Source organism: Ranitomeya variabilis, chromosome 8 (assembly GCF_051348905.1).
Source record: "Ranitomeya variabilis isolate aRanVar5 chromosome 8, aRanVar5.hap1, whole genome shotgun sequence".
NCBI lineage: Eukaryota > Metazoa > Chordata > Amphibia > Anura > Dendrobatidae > Ranitomeya > Ranitomeya variabilis.
In genome coordinates, this window is record NC_135239.1 from 154,888,689 (window position 1) to 154,912,906 (window position 24,218).

The following is a 24,218-nucleotide window of genomic DNA, read 5'->3' on the forward strand; positions in this document are numbered from 1 at the left end:
ACATTTGACCTTTCTCAAGCCTCAAAATACAGCTATGAGCATAGCTCGCATAGTTAGCAATGAGTGCCAGTGGCAAAAACATTATGAGGGGCAGACAAGGAGATGTTTAGCAGTGTAAAGCTATCAACTGGAGCACCAACAGCAGAAATACAGTCCAGTACTCTGAAGCACAGTAAGAAGGCTGCAGTGTGCAGTCTGCAGTGTGATCCCTAGAAGTGTGTCCTAAAAGTGTGGATTATATTAGAATTAAAACCTGAAAGATGTATACAGATTGTGCCCTGCAACCTGCCACCATCACACTCTAACAAGCATCTCTATTCTTCCAACAGGTATGTTCATCCACCCAGCTCTCCTGCTGTCTGTCTATGAAGTGCACATAGTACATCACCCAGCTTTGCACATAGACTTCCCTCTGCTCCTTGCTTTCACATGGTATGTTCATCCACCCAGCTCTCCTGCTGTCTGTCTATGAAGTGCACATAGTACATCACCCAGCTTTGCACATAGACTTCCCTCTGCTCCTTGCTTTCACATGGTATGCCTTTCAGCTAACCCCAGCTTACCCTGTGATATTTATGACCTTGTTTACTCAGGCTTGATTGTATGCATCTGGTCCACTCTTAATTCTCTGACCAAGATGAGCAGAGACCACTCCTCTCTGCTTCACACCTGAACGCATTTAGTTTTCCATATATTGCATAGCAAAAGTCTGCAATGACTTTAGTCTGCAGTGTGATCCCTAGAAGTGTGTCCTAAAAGTGTGGATTACATTAGAATTAAAACCTGAATTGGAACTGAAGGTAACTGGCCAGTCACTGCAAACAATGTTTCTGTTTGTTTTCACTTTCACCCCTATAATGTTTCACTTTCTGCTACCTCCCCCAATCCCCACATCAAGTAAGGAACTGTTCATCTCCTCTTCAATCCTCCCCATCCACCTCACCTCCTCCTCAGAACTGTTCCTTAACATACAATCCTCTGTCTCAAAGCACAGGCAGCCCCCTCATGCCCTCTCCTGCTCCCACCTGCTAACACTATCTCTGCTCCTTCTCACCGCGGGTGATATCTCTCCAAATCCTGGTCCTCCTCACCATATTCCCACAGTCATTTCTACCTCTCATCCATGCTCCATCACAAACTTCCGTAACCTCTCTAACCTTATACCCATTCGCCCAGCCCCCACTTCCCCTGTCACACTAACAGGAGCTCTGTGGAACGCTCGCTCTGTCTGCAGCAAGCTTTCCTACATCCATGATCTTTTTGTTACTACCAAGCTTTCCTTCCTCGCCATCACCGAAACCTGGCTCACCCCTTCTGACACAGCCTCCCCTGCTGAACTCTCTTACGGTGGCTTCCACCTTTCCAACACACCCCGCCCCAGCAGCAAGCATGGCGGAGGAGTTGGTTTTCTCCTGTCAGATAACTGCTCCTTCACCCCAATCCCACTGCCACCCTCTGTTACCCTCCCTTCCTTTGAGGTGCACTCTGTGCGCATCTACTCCCCCTCCAACCTCCAACTGGCTGCCATTCACCGCCCTCCAGGGCCAGCCACCACCTTCTTTGACAACTTCACCACCTGGCTACTTCATTTCCTTTCTGCGGACATCCCCACTATCATCATGGGCGATTTCAACATCCCCATTGACACTTCCCTCTCAGCTGCCACTAAACTTCTATCTCTCACTTCCTCCTTCGGCCTCACTCAATGGTCTTCTGCATCCACTCACAAAGATGGTCACACACTGGACCTCTTCTTCATCCGCCTCTGCTCCCTATCTAACCTCTCTAACTCACCTCTTCCACTCTCTGACCACAACCTTCTCACATTCTCATCTCTCTCCACTCTATGTCTACAATCCCCACCCCACAAACTTCCACACCCTCGCAGAAATCTTAAACATCTTGACCTACATTCATTCTCTGAATCCCTCCTCCCTCTCACAGACATAAGTTCCATACACAATGCGGATGACGCTGCCGCTCTATATAACACCACAATAGCTGTAGCTTTGGAATCTGCTGCCCCACTTACACATACCAAAGCTCGCAAAATCAACAGACAGCCCTGGAACACTAGCCTGACCAAAGAACTGAGGCGAGCTTCCAGGGCTGCTGAGCGCAGATGGAAAAGATCCCACTCCAACGACCACTTCATCGCATTCAAACAGTCCCTCACTACTTTCAAGACCACACTCGCCACAGCTAAACAAACCTACTTCTCATCTCTCATATCCTCCGACTCACAACCCTAAACAGTTATTCAACACCTTCAATTCTCTCCTCCGTCCCCCAGCACCTCCTCCCTCCCCACTTATCTCCGCTGAAGACTTTGCCTCATTTTTCAAGCAGAAGATTGATAGCATCAGAGACAGTTTTGGTCAACAACCCCCAGAGCCCTTCCTCCCGACTTCCCAGCCCTCCACCTCCAAAACCAACTTCTCCACCATTACAGAAGATCAACTCTCCACTCTACTCTCAAGATCGCATCTCACCACCTGTGCACTTGACCCGCTCCCATCCCTTCTCATCCCAAACCTCACCACAGTCTTCATCCCAACCATAACCCATCTCTTTAACCTATCACTAACAACTGGTGTTTTCCCCTCAAACTTTAAACATGTCTCCATCACACCTATCCTCAAAAAGCCCTCTCTTGACCCATCCTCTGTATCTAGCTATCGCCCTATATCACTTCTCCCTTATGCCTCCAAACTACTGGAACAACACGTTTACCTTGAACTGTCCTCCCATCTCTCTTCTTGCTCCCGCTTTGACCGCTTACAATCTGGCTTCCGGTCACACCATTCCACTGAAACTGCCCTAACTAAGGTCACCAACGACCTCTTAACCGCCAAGAGTATGCGACACTAATCTGTCCTCCTCCTCCTCGACCTGTCAGCTGCCTTTGACACAGTGGACCGTTCCCTATTATTACAGACCCTCTCATCCCTTGGCATCACAGACTTGGCCCTATCCTGGATCTCATCATACCTAACAGACCGGACATTCAGCGTCTCCCACTCACACACCACCTCCTCATCTCGCCCCCTATCTGTCGGAGTCCCAAAAGGTTCAGTCCTTGGGCCCCTGCTCTTCTCCATTTACACCTGGGACAGCTCATAGAATCTCATGGCTTTCAGTATCACCTCTATGCTGATGACACACAGATCTACATCTCTGGACCAGATATCACCTCCCTACTAACCAGAATCCCTCAATGTCCACTATTTCATCCTTCTTCTCCGCTAGATTTCTCAAACTTAACATGGACAAAACAGAATTCATCATCTTTCCCCCATCTCATGCGACCCCCCCAACGAACCTAACCATTACAGTAAATGGCTGCCCACTCTCCCCAGTCCCACAAGCTCGCTGCCTCAGGGTAATCCTTGATGCTGATCTCTCCTTCAAACCACATATCCAAGCCCTTTCCACTTCCTGCCAACTTCAACTCAAAAATATTTCACGAATCCATTCATTCCTCAACCAAGAATCTGCAAAAACCCTAGTCCATGCCCTCATCATCTCTCGCCTTGACTACTGCAACCTCCTGCTCTGTGGCCTCCCCTCAAACACTCTCGCACCCCTCCAATCTATTCTAAACTCTGCTGCCCGACTAATCCACCTGTCCCCCCGCTATTCCCCGGCCTCTCCCCTCTGTCAATCCCTTCACTGGCTCCCCATTGCCCAGAGACTCCAGTACAAAACCCTAACCATGACGTACAAAGCCATCCACAACCTGTCTCCTCCATACATCTCTGACCTTGTCTCCCGGTACTTACCTACACGCAACCTCCGATCCTCACAAGATCTCCTTCTCTACTCCCCTCTTATCTCCTCTTCCCACAATAGTATTCAAGATTTCTCTCACGTATCACCCCTACTCTGGAACCCTCTACCACAACACATCAGACTTTCGCCTACCATTGAAACCCTTAAAAAGAACCTGAAGACCCACCTCTTCCGACAAGCCTACAACCTGCAGTAACCACCGATCAACCAAACCGCTGCATGACCAGCTCTATCCTCACCTACTGTATTCTCACCCATCCCTTGTAGATTGTGAGCCTTCGCGGGCAGGGTCCTCACTCCTCCTGTACCAGTTATGACTTGTATTGTTTAAGATTATTGTACTTGTTTTATTATGTATACCCCTCCTCACATGTAAAGCGCCATGGAATAAATGGCGCTATAACAATAAATAATAATAATAATAATAACAAGGCAGTCAGGAGATGTGTGGCTGGCATGGCTGTGCAGTGAAATGGCAGTAGCTGCACGGTAGAGCATTAGGTTGAGCGGGCAAGGTCCAGCAACAGGAACCCCTGCAGCAGCAGTACTACGGAATAGAAGACATTATGAGCAGGGAGTAGACACCCTGCTGAGAGTGCGCGATTACCACTGGCTGTCAAAAGGGTGTGTAGAAGACAGAAAATAGGCAGATGGTACAGTCAATTCAATCCTTGGTAACAGCCATACGTGAATGAAAATTTACACTGCTGCATGTCTTATTTTGAGAATTTAAGATGTTACAAAGCCACTGCCTGTGTTAAAAACCCAATTTGGCATTAACTAGAGCCTGGACATAACAGTATGTCAATAGCAAAGTTGGCCAGTACTGACCCAGAAGTCTGTGCAATCTGGGCGCAGGAAAGGACACAGTCTAGGCACAAGTGAATCTGGCTGCACAGCTGGTGCATCTCATTTTCCTGAAGTGAGTGAGGTTGGCCCAATGGCAGATAAAAGAACTGGTCTATCATGTCAGAGATACTGTAGCTGTTGCTACTGCTGCCCAGGCTATTTGTTGCTGGCCTAATACTGGCATAGATGGTGCAGCTTTGGATCTGCTGGGATTGCAGATGGGTTTGCTAGCCGCCTAGAAAAGACATTATGTGCACATAGTGTTAGAGGGAGTCCACTAATCCACTAATTGCTCACTGCTCATTGCTCAAACTTGAATGTAACAAATAAGATCAGGATTGCTTTTAAGCTAACCTGTCAGCAGGATTTTGCTCAGTGAACTACAGACAAGGAAAGATCTGCCCACAGGCCACCCCGAAGCACAGTCTGACGCTATGATGAGGAGCATGTTTGTGCCTACAGTCCCAGAGAACGGGCATATCATTAACTGAAAACTTTTAAATTGATTACACAAGAATCACAAGACGGATTTCTTCACCCCAGGTATAATTTTAATCAGTATAACAGCAGCAACCTGACAATGCCTGTAGATTACTCAGCAAAATCCTGCTGACAGGTTCACTGTAGGCAATTAAACCAGATTCTTAAAAATGATGTCCCATAATTAAATATTATAATTCTCTGTTAGTTCTTGCAAGATATAATTTTTTTTAAATTTGAATAATTTTAGAAATGTTCCAGTGTCTAGATATTGCTGCTACATACGTTTAATGTGTCCAGTGTTGGAGAAAAAGCCCTTTCTCCTTGACAAATTCTTATTGTAGTACTTAATTGTGGGACAACTACTTTAACTTGCTATTTGATTTACTATCCTTCAAAACAGGTCTACTGCTTACCAATTAGCAAGGGTGATGTGCCCTTAATTTTAAATGAAACTAAGTCTACCAAATTCTTCACATCAACATGAACAGTTTTGTGTACCTGAAAATAAAATTAAATTAGATAAAATACAAGGTTTATAAAAACTATTTTGCACATATAAGTAGAGTATAATTAAGTTACATTAGCTAAGTAAAAGTTATACTGATTGTTGAAAAAACATGTAAAAATACTGTTAAATATTAATTATTAATTGAATTATTCATATTCTCAATTCTGTACTGAGCACATTGCTTCTTGCTGACATTATAAAGGGCTATTTCTGTGTATGTAGCTCAGAGCATAAGTCAACACCATATAAAGGGCAACACGTGGTCTGTGGGACACATTTATAAATGTCTCTTAGGAGGGTGTGGGGGTTCTCTTTTGTCATGTGGGGGCTGTCACCTCCTGCCTTCACCATCATTCTCCATGGACATCACACAAGGAAGTAACAGCTGGTAGCCATGATGACCTTCAGATTTCACACAGAAGGCTTTTACCATTCAAAACTTTGGGAAAGATGAGAATCAAGTGCTGATATCTACACATGGACAACCTGTTAGTAACTATTTCATCTATTTTATGTTTTGCTGCAATGTGGTTTTTCTGTGGACAATTCAATAAACCACTACCTTTTTTATGAGAATATCATGACATTTTTCTTTAAGAGTAATGCGCCTGGTGAATAGTCTTGATTAAAGAAATGTGCGAAAAATAAGCATATTTAACAAATACTCATAAAGACTAGTGATGAGCGAATATACTTGTTACTCGAGATTTCCCGAGCACACTCGGGTGTCCTCCGAGCATTTTTAAGTGCTCGGAGATTTAGTTTTTATTGCCGCAGCTGAATGATTTACATCTGTTAGCCAGCATAAGTACATGTGGGGATTCCCTAGCATTCAGGCAACCCCCACATGTACTTATGCTGGCTAACAGATGTAAATCGTTCAGATGTGGCAAGAAAAACAAAAACTCCGAGAACTAAAAAATACTTGGAGGACCCCCGGGCATGCTCGGGAAATCTCGAGTAACGAGTATATTCGCTCATCACTAAAAATACCTTATCTTGACATTTTAAAAATCTTGTTATATTAAGAAAACACCCGCAGAATGGCTCATTAGCAATGTGAAGAGACATTAAAGGGGTTTTCCCACAAACAAAGTACATTTTAATTTCTAGATCTTGGAATAAAAATAAGTTCCACAAATGGACATGTTAAAAAACAATTCCAGGCTGTGTCTGACGGCATAGAAATGTGGTCTGATCACACCACAGCTCCTGGGCAGGGAAGGAAGCAAAAGAGTACACAGACATTACAGCACAGGATCACAGTTGATTCTTTTTATGAGGCAAAACATTTCCCTGCCTGTTCTTAAGCAATGTTTTCCTCACAGAAAGAATCGGCTACAATCCTATGCTGTCCTGACTGTATACTCTTTTACTTCCTCCCAAGCCAGGAAATGTGGTATGATCAGACCATGTTCCTGTATGGTCAGACACAGCAATTACACAGGATATAGCAAGGGCATATTTATAAGATTATCTAAGCACAGGAATATTTTTTTAAACACATCCAATTGTGGAACTATTAATTAAAATGTTGTCTAAAATTAATTTTGTTCATGGGAAAACCAATTTAAGTGATAGAAATGCCATCACATATGTACATGTGCTGTGTTTGCTATTGCAGTATAGCTCCATTAAAATAAAAAGAGTTTCAATTAGAGATGAGTGAATCTTTTGAAATTCGAAGTCATTGACTGTGCCGAATTTTCCCCAAAATTTAAATTTGCTTAAATTTCAATATTGGAAAGCTTGTAATTACTCAGAAAATACAGGTGGGAAATATGCGAGAGAGAAAACCTCACAAACCATAACAGCTTACCTTCCTTTTACAGGTGAGAAAGAAGACCCTGCTGACCTTAAGAACTTACACTCTACAGGAGAGAGAGGATCTGGCCAATCATAAGACCTTAAACTCTACAGAAGAGCGAGACTTACCCAGAGATTTTTGAGATGGAAAACGATTCTGCCGTACACACTATACTCCACTGCGGACCTCTGATCTGTGATAGCCCAGGTACTGACCCCCACTGTGCAAGGTATGGTATTTTCTGAAATTCGCCGTTTCACCTGAATTCTAACATTTTGAGAGTGGATTTGTAGCTCGCAAAGGAAGAAAAAACTTGCTGGGCGCCATTTCCCAAACTGCTGAAGCATTACTTAGCGGGCTAATGTAATTTTGCATTGTTGTACAGGCTTGCCCATAATGGCATTTTATAGATCTTACAGATGTAAGATGTCATAGCTGCAGGGCATTATGGGAAAGCCCAAGCAGCAATGCAAAATTACATTAGCCCGCTGTGTAAGGCTTCAGCAGTTTGGGAAATGGTGCCCTGCAAATTTTTTCTTCCTTTGCGAGATACAAATCAACTCTTAAAATGTTAGAATTCAGGTGAAACTGCTAATATCAGAAAATTCAACGTAAACTCGATCCTCTGTGGATTGATCTGGTAATCTTTTGTTTCAATACCTCATACAGCCTGTAAAAATGTGTAATATTAGTTTTGGAAGAAAGTGAAATGTTGGCTTTATTATGCACAATAACTTTAACCCCTTAACGAAATTTATTGGATCTATACGTCATGGAAGGGAATGAGTTCCCGACCGATGAAGTATAAGTATGTCATGGCGTTTATGCGACCACCATGACAAAACGCACGGTGATCGTGTAGCAGTGCCTGAACGAAACCGCCGAGCAGGATTCAAATACGGTACAATAGATGAGGAGGCAGAAATAAAACACAGAGGATTTTATGCTGTAAAATAAGACTAAGAGTTATTTTAATGATAATAGTAATAACAGATACAAGGTGAGATAGCTGGATCATGTCACATAAGATGTGCTCCAGCTATGGCAATGCAATTCGCATCTCTGCTTCAGGAAAATGGCCGCCGCGATCTCCATCTGCGCACGCGCGGCATCCCGCGGCCATTTTCCTGAAGCCGCGGCCAGCAGAGTGCCGCTTCTGCGCACGCGCGGCCAAAGGAAGATGGCCGCCCCCACCGAGCACCAATGAAATAGTGCACATCGCGCTCTTTTAACTCCCCTGTGCAGTGGATTCGGGACCTTGGGCATGCGCAAACCACTACGCCATCAACGGAAAACTAAGCAAGATCTGGGGGAAGACACCACGCCCTTTTGACCAGACCAGCCTGATTGACAGGCGAAAACGGCTACTTTGGTAACGTATTTTGGCAGCATAGGTGGGGAATCGGGGTCCACAAAATACACTGTTGTAATGCACAGCTCAGGCCCTATTTAACAGTATTTTTATCTCATACTGAAAAAGCGAGGTGACAGGTGCCCTTTAACTGATCCATCCTCTTCTGGATCCGGGCAAGTCTCATTCCCACTTTCAATGCTGAGAGATTACTGGTAACACAGCATTGTTTTCTCTCTCAGGTTACAGGTGCTCAGGGTGAACTACCTTGCTGAGCAATACGACTCTTTCCTTCTGACACAGTCCTGATGACTGATCATGTAGTAAACGAGCACTATCTTCTCCCTTGAAGCCACTATCTTTTCCCTTGAAGCCGTTAGCTCATTTACCAGTCTCTTGTTGATAGGACACACTTATAGTCCTGCCTGTCTCTCACACAGGCAGGAGGCTCCCTCTAATCTTCCTGAACTGACACTTCCTGCTTCTTCTCCAAAACCAACACACAGCAAGATGCAGGGGAGAAAGGACTAGTCCAAATGCACACAAATCAGAGGGGAGCAATGTCTCTTAAAGACAGGGGCTGATACCCTACAATCGCAAGAAGGTGCCTTCTGTTTCTGACAGCAGGGCAACGGGGCTCGTAGCCATGGGGGGGTTGCCCCCAACACCCACCCCCGCATCTACAATTGCCGTGATTATTCTGAACAGCCAATCACAGAGCTGTCAGTGTTTCAGGCAATGAAATTACTCAAAGCACTGAAGTCCAGCTTTGATCAGAGCTAAAACATCACTGATCATAGGCTGGTGCTAGGAGACCACATTGTCAGCTGTTATGGTTCTCAATGGCAAGAGAACATAGCCCAGCAAACATGAGTACTAGCTCTTGGAAGGATGGAAACTAAAGTGACCATGAAAAAAAACCTGCCGCACAACTAACAGTAGCCGGGTAGCGTTGCCTACGTTCTTATCCCTAGACGCCCAGCGCCGGCCGGAGGACTAACTAATCCTGGCAGAGGAAAATATAGTCCTGGCTCACCTCTAGAGAAATTTCCCCGATAGGCTGACAGAGGCCCCCACATATATTGGCGGTGATTTTAGATGAAATGACAAACGTAGTATGAAAATAGGTTTAGCAAAATTGAGGTCCGCTTACTAGATAGCAGGAAGACAGAAAGGGCACTTTCATGGTCAGCTGAAAACCCTTTCAAAATACCATCCTGAAATTACTTTAAGACTCTAGTATTAACTCATAACATCAGAGTGGCAATTTCAGATCACAAGAGCTTTCCAGACACAGAAACGAAACTACAGCTGTGAACTGGAACAAAATGCAAAAACAAACGAGGACAAAAGTCCAACTTAGCTGGGAGTTGTCTAGTAGCAGGAACATGCACAGAAAGGCTTCTGATTACAATGTTGACCGGCATGGAAGTGACAGAGGAGCAAGGTTAAATAGCGACTCCCACATCCTGATGGAAACAGGTGAACAGAGGGGATGATGCACACCAGTTCAATTCCACCAGTGGCCACCGGGGGAGCCCAAAATCCAATTTCACAACAGTACCCCCCCCTCAAGGAGGGGGCACCGAACCCTCACCAGAACCACCAGGGCGATCAGGATGAGCCCTATGAAAGGCACGGACCAGATCGGAGGCATGAACATCAGAGGCAGTCACCCAAGAATTATCCTCCTGACCGTATCCCTTCCATTTGACCAGATACTGGAGTTTCCGTCTGGAAACACGGGAGTCCAAGATTTTTTCCACAACGTACTCCAACTCGCCCTCAACCAACACCGGAGCAGGAGGCTCAACGGAAGGCACAACCGGTACCTCATACCTGCGCAACAATGACCGATGAAAAACATTATGAATAGAAAAAGATGCAGGGAGGTCCAAACGGAAGGACACAGGGTTAAGAATCTCCAATATCTTGTACGGGCCGATGAACCGAGGCTTAAACTTAGGAGAAGAAACCCTCATAGGGACAAAACGAGAAGACAACCACACCAAGTCCCCAACACAAAGCCGAGGACCAACCCGACGCCGGCGGTTGGCAAAAAGCTGAGTCTTCTCCTGGGACAACTTCAAATTGTCCACTACCTGCCCCCAAATCTGATGCAACCTCTCCACCACAGCATCCACTCCAGGACAATCCGAAGATTCCACCTGACCAGAAGAAAATCGAGGATGAAACCCCGAATTACAGAAAAAAGGAGACACCAAGGTGGCAGAGCTGGCCCGATTATTGAGGGCAAACTCCGCTAAAGGCAAAAAAGCAACCCAATCATCCTGATCTGCAGACACAAAACACCTCAAATATGTCTCCAAGGTCTGATTCGTCCGCTCGGTCTGGCCATTTGTCTGAGGATGGAAAGCAGACGAGAAAGACAAATCTATGCCCATCCTAGCACAGAATGCTCGCCAAAATCTAGACACGAATTGGGTTCCTCTGTCAGAAACGATATTCTCCGGAATACCATGCAAACGGACCACATTTTGAAAAAACAGAGGAACCAACTCGGAAGAAGAAGGCAACTTAGGCAGGGGAACCAAATGGACCATCTTAGAGAAACGGTCACACACCACCCAGATGACAGACATCTTCTGAGAAACAGGAAGATCCGAAATAAAATCCATCGAGATGTGCGTCCAGGGCCTCTTCGGGATAGGCAAGGGCAACAACAATCCACTAGCCCGAGAACAACAAGGCTTGGCCCGAGCACAAACGTCACAAGACTGCACAAAGCCTCGCACATCTCGAGACAGGGAAGGCCACCAGAAGGACCTTGCCACCAAATCCCTGGTACCAAAGATTCCAGGATGACCTGTCAACGCAGAAGAATGAACCTCAGAAATGACTTTACTGGTCCAATCATCAGGAACAAACAGTCTACCAGGTGGGCAACGATCAGGTCTATCCGCCTGAAACTCCTGCAAGGCCCGCCGCAGGTCTGGAGAAACGGCAGACAATATCACTCCATCCTTAAGGATACCTGTAGGTTCAGAGTTACCAGGGGAGTCAGGCTCAAAACTCCTAGAAAGGGCATCCGCCTTAACATTCTTAGAACCCGGCAGGTAGGACACCACAAAATTAAACCGAGAGAAAAACAACGACCAGCGCGCCTGTCTAGGATTCAGGCGTCTGGCGGACTCAAGATAAATTAGATTTTTGTGGTCAGTCAATACCACCACCTGATGTCTAACCCCCTCAAGCCAATGACGCCACTCCTCAAAAGCCCACTTCATGGCCAAAAGCTCCCGATTCCCAACATCATAATTCCGCTCGGCGGGCGAAAATTTACGCGAGAAAAAGGCACAAGGTCTCATCACGGAACAATCGGAACTTCTCTGCGACAAAACTGCCCCAGCTCCGATTTCAGAAGCGTCGACCTCAACCTGAAAAGGAAGAGCAACATCAGGCTGACGCAACACAGGGGCGGAAGAAAAGCGGCGCTTAAGCTCCCGAAAGGCCTCCATAGCAGCAGGGGACCAATCAGCAACATCAGCACCCTTCTTAGTCAAATCAGTCAATGGTTTAACAACATCAGAAAAACCAGCAATAAATCGACGATAAAAGTTAGCAAAGCCCAAAAATTTCTGAAGACTCTTAAGAGAAGAGGGTTGCGTCCAATCACAAATAGCCTGAACCTTGACAGGATCCATCTCGATGGAAGAGGGGGAAAAAATATATCCCAAAAAGGAAATCTTTTGAACCCCAAAAACGCACTTAGAACCCTTCACACACAAGGAATTAGACCGCAAAACCTGAAAAACCCTCCTGACCTGCTGGACATGAGAGTCCCAGTCATCCGAAAAAATCAAAATATCATCCAGATACACAATCATAAATTTATCCAAATAATCACGGAAAATGTCATGCATAAAGGACTGAAAGACTGAAGGGGCATTTGAAAGACCAAAAGGCATCACCAAATACTCAAAGTGGCCCTCGGGCGTATTAAATGCGGTCTTCCACTCATCCCCCTGCTTAATTCGCACCAAATTATACGCCCCACGGAGATGTATCTTAGAGAACCACTTGGCCCCCTTTATGCGAGCAAACAAATCAGTCAGCAGTGGCAACGGATATTGATATTTAACCGTGATTTTATTCAAAAGCCGATAATCAATACACGGTCTCAAAGAGCCATCTTTCTTAGCCACAAAGAAAAAAACGGCTCCTAAGGGAGATGACGAAGGACGAATATGTCCCTTTTCCAGGGACTCCTTTATATATTCTCGCATAGCAGCATGTTCAGGCACAGACAGATTAAATAAACGACCCTTAGGGTATTTACTACCCGGAATCAAATCTATGGCACAATCGCACTCCCGGTGCGGAGGTAATGAACCAAGCTTAGGTTCTTCAAAAACGTCACGATATTCAGTCAAGAATTCAGGAATCTCAGAGGAAATAGATGATGAAATGGAAACCACAGGTACGTCCCCATGCGTCCCCTTACATCCCCAGCTTAACACAGACATAGCTTTCCAGTCAAGGACTGGGTTATGAGATTGCAGCCATGGCAATCCAAGCACCAACACATCATGTAGGTTATACAGCACAAGAAAGCGAATAATCTCCTGATGATCCGGATTAATCCGCATAGTTACTTGTGTCCAGTATTGTGGTTTATTACTAGCCAATGGGGTGGAGTCAATCCCCTTCAGGGGTATAGGAGTTTCAAGAGGCTCCAAATCATACCCACAGCGTTTGGCAAAGGACCAATCCATAAGACTCAAAGCGGCGCCAGAGTCGACATAGGCATCCGCGGTAATAGATGATAAAGAACAAATCAGGGTCACAGATAGAATAAACTTAGACTGTAAAGTGCCAATTGAAACAGACTTATCAAGCTTCTTAGTACGCTTAGAGCATGCTGATATAACATGAGTTTAATCACCGCAATAGAAGCACAACCCATTTTTTCGTCTTAAATTCTGCCGTTCACTTCTGGACAGAATTCTATCACATTGCATATTCTCTGGCGTCTTCTCAGTAGACACCGCCAAATGGTGCACAGGTTTGCGCTCCCGCAGACGCCTATCGATCTGGATAGCCATTGTCATGGACTCATTCAGACCCGCAGGCACAGGGAACCCCACCATAACATCCTTAATGGCATCAGAGAGACCCTCTCTGAAATTCGCCGCCAGGGCGCACTCATTCCACTGAGTAAGCACAGCCCATTTACGGAATTTCTGGCAGTATATTTCAGCTTCGTCTTGCCCCTGAGATAGGGACATCAAGGCCTTTTCCGCCTGAAGCTCTAACTGAGGTTCCTCATAAAGCAACCCCAAGGCCAGAAAAAACGCATCCACATTGAGCAACGCAGGATCCCCTGGAGCCAATGCAAAAGCCCAATCCTGAGGGTCGCCCCGGAGCAAGGAAATCACAATCCTGACCTGCTGAGCAGGATCTCCAGCAGAGCGAGATTTCAGGGACAAAAACAACTTGCAATTATTTTTGAAATTTTGAAAGCAAGATCTATTCCCCGAGAAAAATTCAGGCAAAGGAATTCTAGGTTCAGATATAAGAACATGAACAACAAAATCTTGTAAATTTTGAACTTTCGTGGTGAGATTATTCAAACCTGCAGCTAAACTCTGAATATCCATTTTAAACAGGTGAACACAGAGCCATTCCAGGATTAGAAGGAGAGAGAGAGAGAGAAAGGCTGCAATATAGGCAGACTTGCAAGAGATTCAATTACAAGCACACTCAGAACTGAAGGGAAGGGAAAAAAAAAAAAAAAAAAAAAATCTTCAGCAGACTTCTCTTTTCTCTCCTTTCTCTGTCAATTAATTTAACCCTTTTGGGCCGGTCAAACTGTTATGGTTCTCAATGGCAAGAGAACATAGCCCAGCAAACATGAGTACTAGCTCTTGGAAGGATGGAAACTAAACTGACCATGAACTAAACCTGCCGCACAACTAACAGTAGCCGGGTAGCGTTGCCTACGTTCTTATCCCTAGACGCCCAGCGCCGGCCGGAGGACTAACTAATCCTGGCAGAGGAAAATATAGTCCTGGCTCACCTCTAGAGAAATTTCCCCGATAGGCTGACAGAGGCCCCCACATATATTGGCGGTGATTTTAGATGAAATGACAAACGTAGTATGAAAATAGGTTTAGCAAAATTGAGGTCCGCTTACTAGATAGCAGGAAGACAAAAAGGGCACTTTCATGGTCAGCTGAAAACCCTTTCAAAATACCATCCTGAAATTACTTTAAGACTCTAGTATTAACTCATAACATCAGAGTGGCAATTTCAGATCACAAGAGCTTTCCAGACACAGAAACGAAACTACAGCTGTGAACTGGAACAAAATGCAAAAACAAACGAGGACAAAAGTCCAACTTAGCTGGGAGTTGTCTAGTAGCAGGAACATGCACAGAAAGGCTTCTGATTACAATGTTGACCGGCATGGAAGTGACAGAGGAGCAAGGTTAAATAGCGACTACCACATCCTGATGGAAACAGGTGAACAGAGGGGATGATGCACACCAGTTCAATTCCACCAGTGGCCACCGGGGGAGCCCAAAATCCAATTTCACAGCAGTCAGCAATCCCAGCAGTGATCGTCCGATCACACCAATCAATGAGCAGCAACACAGTTTAACCCCACAGTGATCACTCTGTACTTACTCATTCTAGCTTAGAGATCTTGCAGAGCAGTCGCTGTATCATTCACCTGCATATCTGATGAGTCTTTTGGTGCCACAGACTTTTTAAGCCTGTGCCATCATTTATTATGCTGCTGCTAGAATAAAGAAAAAAAGAAGTTCTTAATCCTTTCCTGATCTGTTCCCCAGATTTTTCCTCATCCAAGCCAAGCCCCCTCTCCCCTACCTCCATTTCCCCCTCTCCCTAACCCCTTCCCCATCCCACATTCTGCTGCAGAGCCATGATTAATACTTGATCGCTGATCAGTACTTGATCGCTCGATTTTTGGCAGTTTTTTCATTGTGCATGCGTCCTGCAGCTGCCGAGCGCTGATCAATGATGCACATTACTGATCAGCCTCCATGCTCCCTTTTTTCCTGGACCTTTTTTCCCTGCCCATTTTTTCTCCACTCCTAATCTGCACCATCTCTGTGTGTGCGTCCTGCAGCCACCTAGCACTGATCAGTGACACACTTCACTGATCGGCACCTGTGCTCTTTTTTTCCAGGACTTTTTTTCCCTGACCATTTTTTCTCCCTCCCTGTGCACCACCTCCATCCGTGCATCCTACAGATGCTGAGCTGCTGATCAGTGCTGCACATCACTGATCAGTTGTCACAAGCGTGTCACTTCCTCCTGGGAGATCTTGGGTTAGAAAATCATTATGTAGTGTGAATTGCAGGTCTTCCATTTAGACAGTGTATTTCATGTCCCATATTCAATGGATTTCATTTCCTTTGGTGCTGAAGAGGTTAACAACCCTTTCTATGCTGGTTGGAAACATGCAGCTCTATCTCACAGCTGCTCCTGACCTGATCATTTCCTCTCTTTCTCTAAAATCTGACCTGACTTTCTCTTCCTTGCAAGTGAAAGTTTACTTCTTGATTCCCTGGAGTTGCTGTGCTGAAATTGGAGATCATTGCTGCTACTGGAGGTTGTTGTATGCTGTTTTGGGGTGTATGCTTTTGTCATTATCTTTTTCCTATTTGGTTTGTAAATTCCTACCCTTCCCTATATTCCTCTCTACCTTTGGTGAGTGTTTTGTATGTTAGTTGCTTTTTGTAATCCCTGTTTGTCTTAACGTGTTTATACACTAGCATTTCTGTCCTAGGCCTCCTGGGGGCAGGAGAACAGTAAAGCACGTGGCTGAAACCTTCTCACCATTAGAAGTACCTTATATGGTGCTAATTATACTGTATGGAACAATATTTGGGGCTCATTATTCTTTATGGAGAATTATAATGGGGCTCACTATACTGTATGGAGCAATATATGGTGCTCATTATACTGTATGGATCAATGTATGGGGATCATTATTCTGTATGGAGCAGTGTATGGGGTCCATTATTCTTTATTGAGCAATATATAGAGCTCATTATAGTGTATGGAGCAATATATCGGGATCATTATTCTGTATGGAACAATATATGGGGTCCATTCTGTATTGAGCAATGTATGGGGTTCATTATACTGAATGGAGCAATTTATGGGGCTCATAATACTGTATGGAGCAATATGTGGGCTCATTATTCTGTATGAAGCACTATGTGGTACCGATAATACTGAATGGAGCAATACATGGGGATCATTATTCTGCATGGAGCACTTTGTGGTGCCCATAATACTGTATGGAAGACTATTCTGTCCAGTTTCTGAGCTATTGTAGAATTTACAATAGCTATCACTCATGTAATGTAAGAAGTAAGTGAAATCTTTAGCATTGTACTATACCTATGGTGATGTAGTCACCGGTAAAGTACTAAAGCGGAGATATGTGTCACTGCGCTTAATGGCGTCAGTGATTTGAAACCAGAGTTTTTTCCTCCAGCACTCTACATGTTGTGAGAGTTAAGTTAAAGTTTCATACATGGGCTGTTTTTTGTGGACATCTATAGAGTGGGTGGGAAGATGTCCACCTTATCTCCAACTGTACAGCCATGTACTGACAGGACCTGTGTGATGTCACAATCATCTGGTCAGTCACATGATGGATATGAGTCACATGGTCTAGGGTTTAACTGGTGGGCATTCCAAGACAGCAGTGTGCAAAGTACCTGGGGAGTAAACACTCCAGGAAAGTGTTTGTGCCTGTGTGGTATGTTAAGGACCTGTACCACGGACATTGTACCTGTGAGCAGGCTGAAGCCCGCTAGGAGAAGGACTGTGCTTTGTTTCCTTTTACTGTTTTGCCCAGAGGGCCATGTTTATTTTTATCTGCTTAGTTTCTGCTGCCTCAATAAACCAAGCACTTTCTTATAGAGACAGTGTTCCATTTATACCTCTGTGTCCAGCTGAGTGAGACGCTCTACCACACTTTTTTCTCTTCCGTATCTGTGCATCATGAACCATGGTATTTGTTTAAGGGGTCCGCTGAGACTTTTTCGCCTGGGGACCCATGGAAATCTGGAGCTGGCCCTGTCAGTGACTACTACAGTATTTTTTACTGAATATAATCAGGATTAGTGTCAGATAGAAAAGTGTAAAAAAAAAAGAATCAAAAATAATTTAGATGAATTGATACAGCTAGATTAAGGACCATGTAATCCACAGTAAAAATATATTTCGGGCTGTTTGGTGTGCACCACGTCCTAAACCTCAGGTAATGCCTCATTAAACTTTACATCTAGAGCAGGCTGAGTAGGTTTTCATAGGGGTTCATTTAGAACCTCACAGAGATTTTTTTCTGTGAATCTGCTGCTTCCTAGGTATTTAGCCCTCTAGGTCTTGGAGGTAACCAAGTTTGCACCCTACCCCCAAACTATTCCACCATGCATTGCTAGTCCTTTGGCTCTGTTTGGTACCGTTGCTCCACCCTGTGCTTTCCTACTTTTTAACATTTCTACTTATATGTATGTGAGTGTTATATTTTTCATACATTAATAAAAGTTACATTTTTGCATATTTTCCTTGGTTCTTGTGTACATTTTTCCTTCATATGATTATAGTAAAAATATACTGTAGTAAATTTCTTATACTACAGTATTTTTTACTTTAAATCCGTGTAAGATAGTTGCAGGCACTCAGTAATTTCTTTTTACAGATGTCCATTTAGTGGAAAATTCTTGTAGTGCTGACAGTTGTGCTCAAAAGTTTACATACCCTGGCAGAACCCTTTGCTTTCTTGGCCTTTTTCCAGAGAATATGAATGATAACACCAAAATGTTTTCTCCACTCATGGTTCGTGGTTGGGTGAAGCTATTTATTGTCAAACTACTGTGTTTTCACTTTTAACCCCTTAATGACCGCCGATACGCCTTTTAACGATGGCAATTAAAGGTGCTTATGCCTAAGCGCCGCTTTTTAACGGCACTGGGAAATAAGTGTATAGCGTCCCCCAGCGTCAGAATTTCTCCAGGGTCTCAGCCAGAGAAGATTATTTGTGTTGGTTTTTACAGACCACAGTGTTGCGATCGCTGTTATTAACGGAATAACCGCAAAAAAAAGTCTGATTTCTCATTTAATTTCTCTCACCTTTGGTGCGATCTCTCATCAGATGAGAGAGAAATGGAGTCCCCCGATCCCGTCCCGGTACCTCCGGTGTCCCTGCATGTGAAGTCCCCCTGCCGCCAGCATCTTCTCTCGGGAAGAAAATGGCGGGCGTATGTGTAGTGCGCCCGCCGAGATCTGCCTGCTGGAACATTTTTCTATTGGTTCATTTTGATCACAGTGATCAAAATAAAAAAAAGTAAACCAACCCCCCTTTAGCACCCCCTTAGTTAGGTAAAAATAGTAAAATTTTTTAAAAAAAGGATTAATTTACATTTTTCCATTAGGGTTAGAGTTGGGCTAAAGTTAGGGTTGGCTAAAGTTAGGGTTAGGGTTGGGCTAGGGATAAAGTTGGGGCTAGGGTTAGGGTTGGGGCTAGGGTTAGATTTGGGCTAAAGTTACGGTTGGGCTAAAGTTAGATTTGGGGGCTAGCATTAGGGTTGGGCTTAAGTTAGGGTTGGTGTCGTGCAATATGGGAACAACCACCTGGGGGAGCAGAAGGGAGGTAACAGGAGCTCACCTGAAGCGAAGATCTGAAGAACTGGGAAAAACTCTGCTAGGGGGCAGTAGGGAGGTTGGACAAGCCAAATCAGCAACAGCCGGGAATGCAGTATCAGAGGAGAAGACAGAAGCAAGGTCTGAACTAAGCCAGGGGTCAGAAGCCAGTTGGGAGCGCGGTACCAAGAGGAGGAGACGAAAACACAGCCAGAAATACTCCAAAGATCAGAGTCAGAAGGACATTCCAAAACAGGAAGGCAAGATGGAAGGGCTGGTAAGAAATCAAGCCAGGTCATACACAACGGGGAACAGACATACAGGATGCACAAAGTCAGAGGTCAGGTATGGGGCAAATACAAACATGGGCAGACGGGTAGCAAAGGAAACACTCAGGGTACGCTAGATCAGCTGCTCTAGCTGAAGACATGAACTATCACTGACATCAGCTGCCAGCAACAGGGCAGGGAAATAGCCACCCATACACCAGAGAGAGGCAGGAAAGTTTAACCCGTACATGACCAGGTCAGGAAAGAGCCTGAAGTAAAACCTGACCTGGATCATGACAGTTGGGCTAGGATTAGGATTGTGGTTATGGTTGGGATTATGGTTAGGGGTGTGTTAGGGTTAGGTTTGTGGTTAGGGTTATGGTTGTGATTAGTGTTAGGGGTGTGTTGGGGTAAGGGTTGTGGTTAGGGTTGGGATTAGGGTTAGGGGTGTGTTGGAGTTAGGATTGGAGTTAGAATTGGGGACGTTCCACTGTTTAGGTACATCGGGGGTCTCCAATCACGACATGGCGCCACCATTGATTCCAGCAAATGTTGCGTTCAAAAAACAAACAGTGCTTCCTCCCTTCTGAGCCCTGCAATGCGCCCAAACAGTGGCTTTCTCCCACATATGGGGTATTGGCATACTCAGGAGAAATTTCACAACAAATTTTGTGGTCCATTTTCTCCTTATACCCTTGTAAAAATAAATAAAATTGGTTCTAAAGTAATTATTTTTTTGAAAAAAGTAAAATGTTAATTTTTTTTCTTACACATTGCTTTAGTTCTCGTGAAGCAACTGAAGGGTTAATAAACTTCTTGAATGAGGTTTTGCGCACCTTGAGGGGTGCAGTTTTTAGAATGGTGTAACTTTTGGGTATTTTCTGTTATATTGACCCCCCAAACTCACTTCAAATGTGAGGTGGCCCCTAAATAAAAAGGTTTTGTAAATTTTGTTGGAAAAATGAAAAATCACTGGTCAACTTTTAACCCCGATAACGTCATAACAAAAAAAATATGTTTCCAAAATTGTGCTGATGTAAATTTGACATGTGGGAAATGTTATGTATTAACTATTTTGTGTGACACCACTTTCTGATTTAAGGGTACAAAAATTAAAAGTTTGAAAATTGGGAAATTTTCAACATTTTTGCCAAATTTATGTTTTTTTTAAATAAATAAAAGCAAGTTATATCAAAGAAATTTTACCACTACTATGAACTACAATATGTCATGAAAAAGAAAAATTCAGAATCAGTGGGTTACGTTGAAGCATTCTAGAGCTACAAGTTAATAAAATGACAGTGGTCAGAATTGTAAAAATTTGCTTTGTCATTAAGTACCAAATTGGCTCTGTCACTAAGGGGTTAAATCGTAAAGACAAATATTTAAAATATTAAAAAAATGTAAAAGTTCAAATCACCCCCCTTTTGCCCCATTCAAAATAAAACAATAAAAAAAAATCAAATATACACATATTTGGTATTGTCATGTTCAGAATCGTCTGCTCTATCAATATAAGAAAAGAATTAACCTCATTCATCTGTACTCCTGAGCTCCAACCTGAGCCTGTCCCTGAACCTGCCCTAATGCCCTAAGTGGGTCTTTCCACCAACCATCGTTACGTAACTCTTCCGTAACTGTCACCTCACAATACCCTGGCTAGTGCACTGGCCAGAAAGGACACTACCCTCACCACTGCAGATAGTACAAACACAAGGAATAGTGACAAGCACAGACAAGGTAAATACACAAAACTTAGTTCCAGGCTCTGCTGCCAAGCTCCACATCACATAGGATATGGAAATGCAGCGCCCCAGAGTTCTGGTCGTTGCAGTACTGTGGCTTCGCCGCTAAGGGGAGCCATGGTACGTTCGATGGCACCGAAGGAGTTCCTCCAATCAGGTATCACAGACACCAATATGTTTCACAGCTGGGCCTCCGGGGGGAGCTAAGGGTGCTATTCATTAGGCCACTCCCCACCATAGTGGGTAAACTGGGGGTCAGGCAGGAAGTTAGAAGAGAACGCTGACGGGATTGAACGGAGCAACACCCTGTGGCAGGGGGTGTTGTGAAGGGAGAGACTGTAGGGTCTCTGCCAGGGGTGGGATCCTGGCAGAGGCTTGGCATTGAAAGAACGTAACGGGTCCGCGCAGGCTCCTGGAAGCGGCGGGACTCAAGAAAGGACTAGAAGCGAGATAGATTGTGCTGAGTGAGAAACGAGATCAAGCAGAAGGAGAATACCAGCAGGGGTTTTGTTGAAAGAGGCAGCACCCTGCTGAGGCGCAATACCGGTGGCCGGAACGCCGAGGGAGTGGATTAGAATACAGCTTCAAGCCATACTCCAAACAGCGGCAGGACAGTCGGTCTTAGGCGGGCTGTCTACCACATATCACCTATGAAGTCTTGGGGGGCAATTGCGGGAGAGGGGCGACTCTAGGGTCCCGGAAGAACTCCAGGCCTACCTGACAAACGGGTGCCATTCCAACCTGAATACAGGGAAGGGGTGGATTACAGAGGAACATCAAATCGAGTTGTGAGGGAACTTAAGAAACAGACACAACCGTTGTGGGGTTACTTTCCGTAAGCACAGCAGGGAAGGACTACAACACAGAGCGCTAGAAGGAAGGCACAGATTTCCACCTGAGAGGAGAACTCTGGAGGTGCCATTGGACCGGCCGGACTTGCGTAGCCTGGTGAACCGTGTTCCGGACTGAGGACTCAGAGATCTCCAGTAAAGAGGTAAAGAGACTGCAACCTGGTGTCCTCGTTATTTGCTGCGACTTACACCCCACAACCGCTACACTACCCCACCGCTACCATTACTACCACCTCTTACACCGGACGTCCCCCACTGACGGACAGGGCCACGGACCGGGTCTAGCCACCGTGACAACCCCGAGACTGAGAACTAGAGGCCCGGCTCCGGGTATCCCCTCGGCCCTGCGGCGGTGTGGGGGCGCGCCGCAGAAACAGTACCCTAAAATCCACAGAAGAAGCAGATTCTGCTCTGACACCAGAAAGCTGCAACTCCAAGGCTGGTCTAAATAGAAAACTCTATTACCAACAGTCAGCTGATGCGTCAGGTGACTATTTAAAGGATGGTCTGAGTGGTCATCACCCACATCAGCTGACCAGCAACACAGCAGCTGCTAGCGAGGAGACAGACATTAATCCTTGCTGGCCTGAAAGGAAAAAAGCTACATTTAAATTACAGTACAACCAGAGCTGTCTTGAATCTAAACCTGAATTTTGACAAGCATTATTTGTCTCCTGGAGCGCAGATTTTCTTAGAACAGATTACGTACTCCATATGCAGAGCTCCTAATTGCTAGAAGAGCAGAATTCCCCCTCAAGTGACCCCATTTGGGAAAGTATGCCCCTTGGGGAATTTATCTACAGGTGTAGTGACGGTTTTGACTCCATGGGTATTTTCCAGAAACAAGCAGCAATGAATATTGCCAAGTGAAAATTGCAAACTGCTGTTGTAGTGACCAGTATGCTGTAGTGACCAGTACGTTGCAGTCAACAGTACCTTATGCCCATCCCATGCTTCTTGAGGCTTGCACCCATAAGTTAGTTGGGCTCTCATTGCTTCAGAAATGTGAAACATGTGGATGCTCATGTGGTTTAGGTACTCTGTGGGGCTCAGAAGGGAGGGGGCATTTGGATTTGGGAGCGAGAATTTGCTGATTTTTTTTGGAGGGTGAGGAACCATTTTGCTTTTCAAGAGTCTTTGTGCTACCAGTAACGTTGAAGCCCTCTATATTTCCGTTAACAGATGACAGACCTGAGTGGGGACTTGCTTTCTTGTGGACTGAGTTGAAGCTTTTATTGGGAACATTTTACATGATGTTTAGAATCACTTTTATCCGAGACTCTACACTGAGCACTTACTTTGGGTTTCCATCTAAATCAATGAGTGATGTGATTCAGATGAAATCCCTGAGGGATCCACTTACTATAATGAGGCAGCAGAGTAACTCTGGACTCCGTCTGGCCTCTGTTTAGTGGTGTACTTCTTTTCAGAAGTGAACAAAACTGTGGCCGACGGCACTTTTATGCAATCCTAAAAAGATTAACACCGCCGGATCACAGGTCAGACAGCATCCACAGTGCCTCCATCTGCCTCATTATGGAGTATCTTCTGCCAGAGGTTCCATCTGAATCACATATTTCAGAGATTTACACAGAAACCCCGGTTCAAGCACTCAGTGCAGAGCGCAGGATAAATATGCGCCAAGCCTTACTGCAGTCTTTGGGAGGCAGAATGAAAAAATCAACAGTAGGTGAAGAATTGGTTTTATTTATTTTTTACGACATTCCTCGTGTGGTATTAGTGATTAGGTGACTTTACTTTTTGGGTCGGTGTCAATTACAGCGATGCCAAATTTATATTGAATTTTTATGTTTGGCTGCTGTCACACACTAAAAGATGCTTTTTATTGCGAAAACTAATTTTTGCATCACCATATTTAGAAGGCTATAATCTTTTCATATTTTGGCCCATAG

General features: G+C 44.7%; 1 protein-coding gene across 2 annotated transcripts in view; it reads right to left on the reverse strand.

Annotated features, from left to right (window-relative positions):
- The window catches only part of MEI1 (meiotic double-stranded break formation protein 1), a 1,359,645-nt gene that overhangs the window by 118,397 nt on the left and 1,217,030 nt on the right, over positions 1-24,218 (reverse strand). For both annotated transcript variants that reach the window (XM_077277434.1, XM_077277433.1), the window contains one exon: positions 5,538-5,622. In XM_077277434.1, the coding sequence (XP_077133549.1) occupies positions 5,538-5,622 (85 nt within the window). The remainder of the gene's footprint in view (positions 1-5,537; positions 5,623-24,218) is intronic.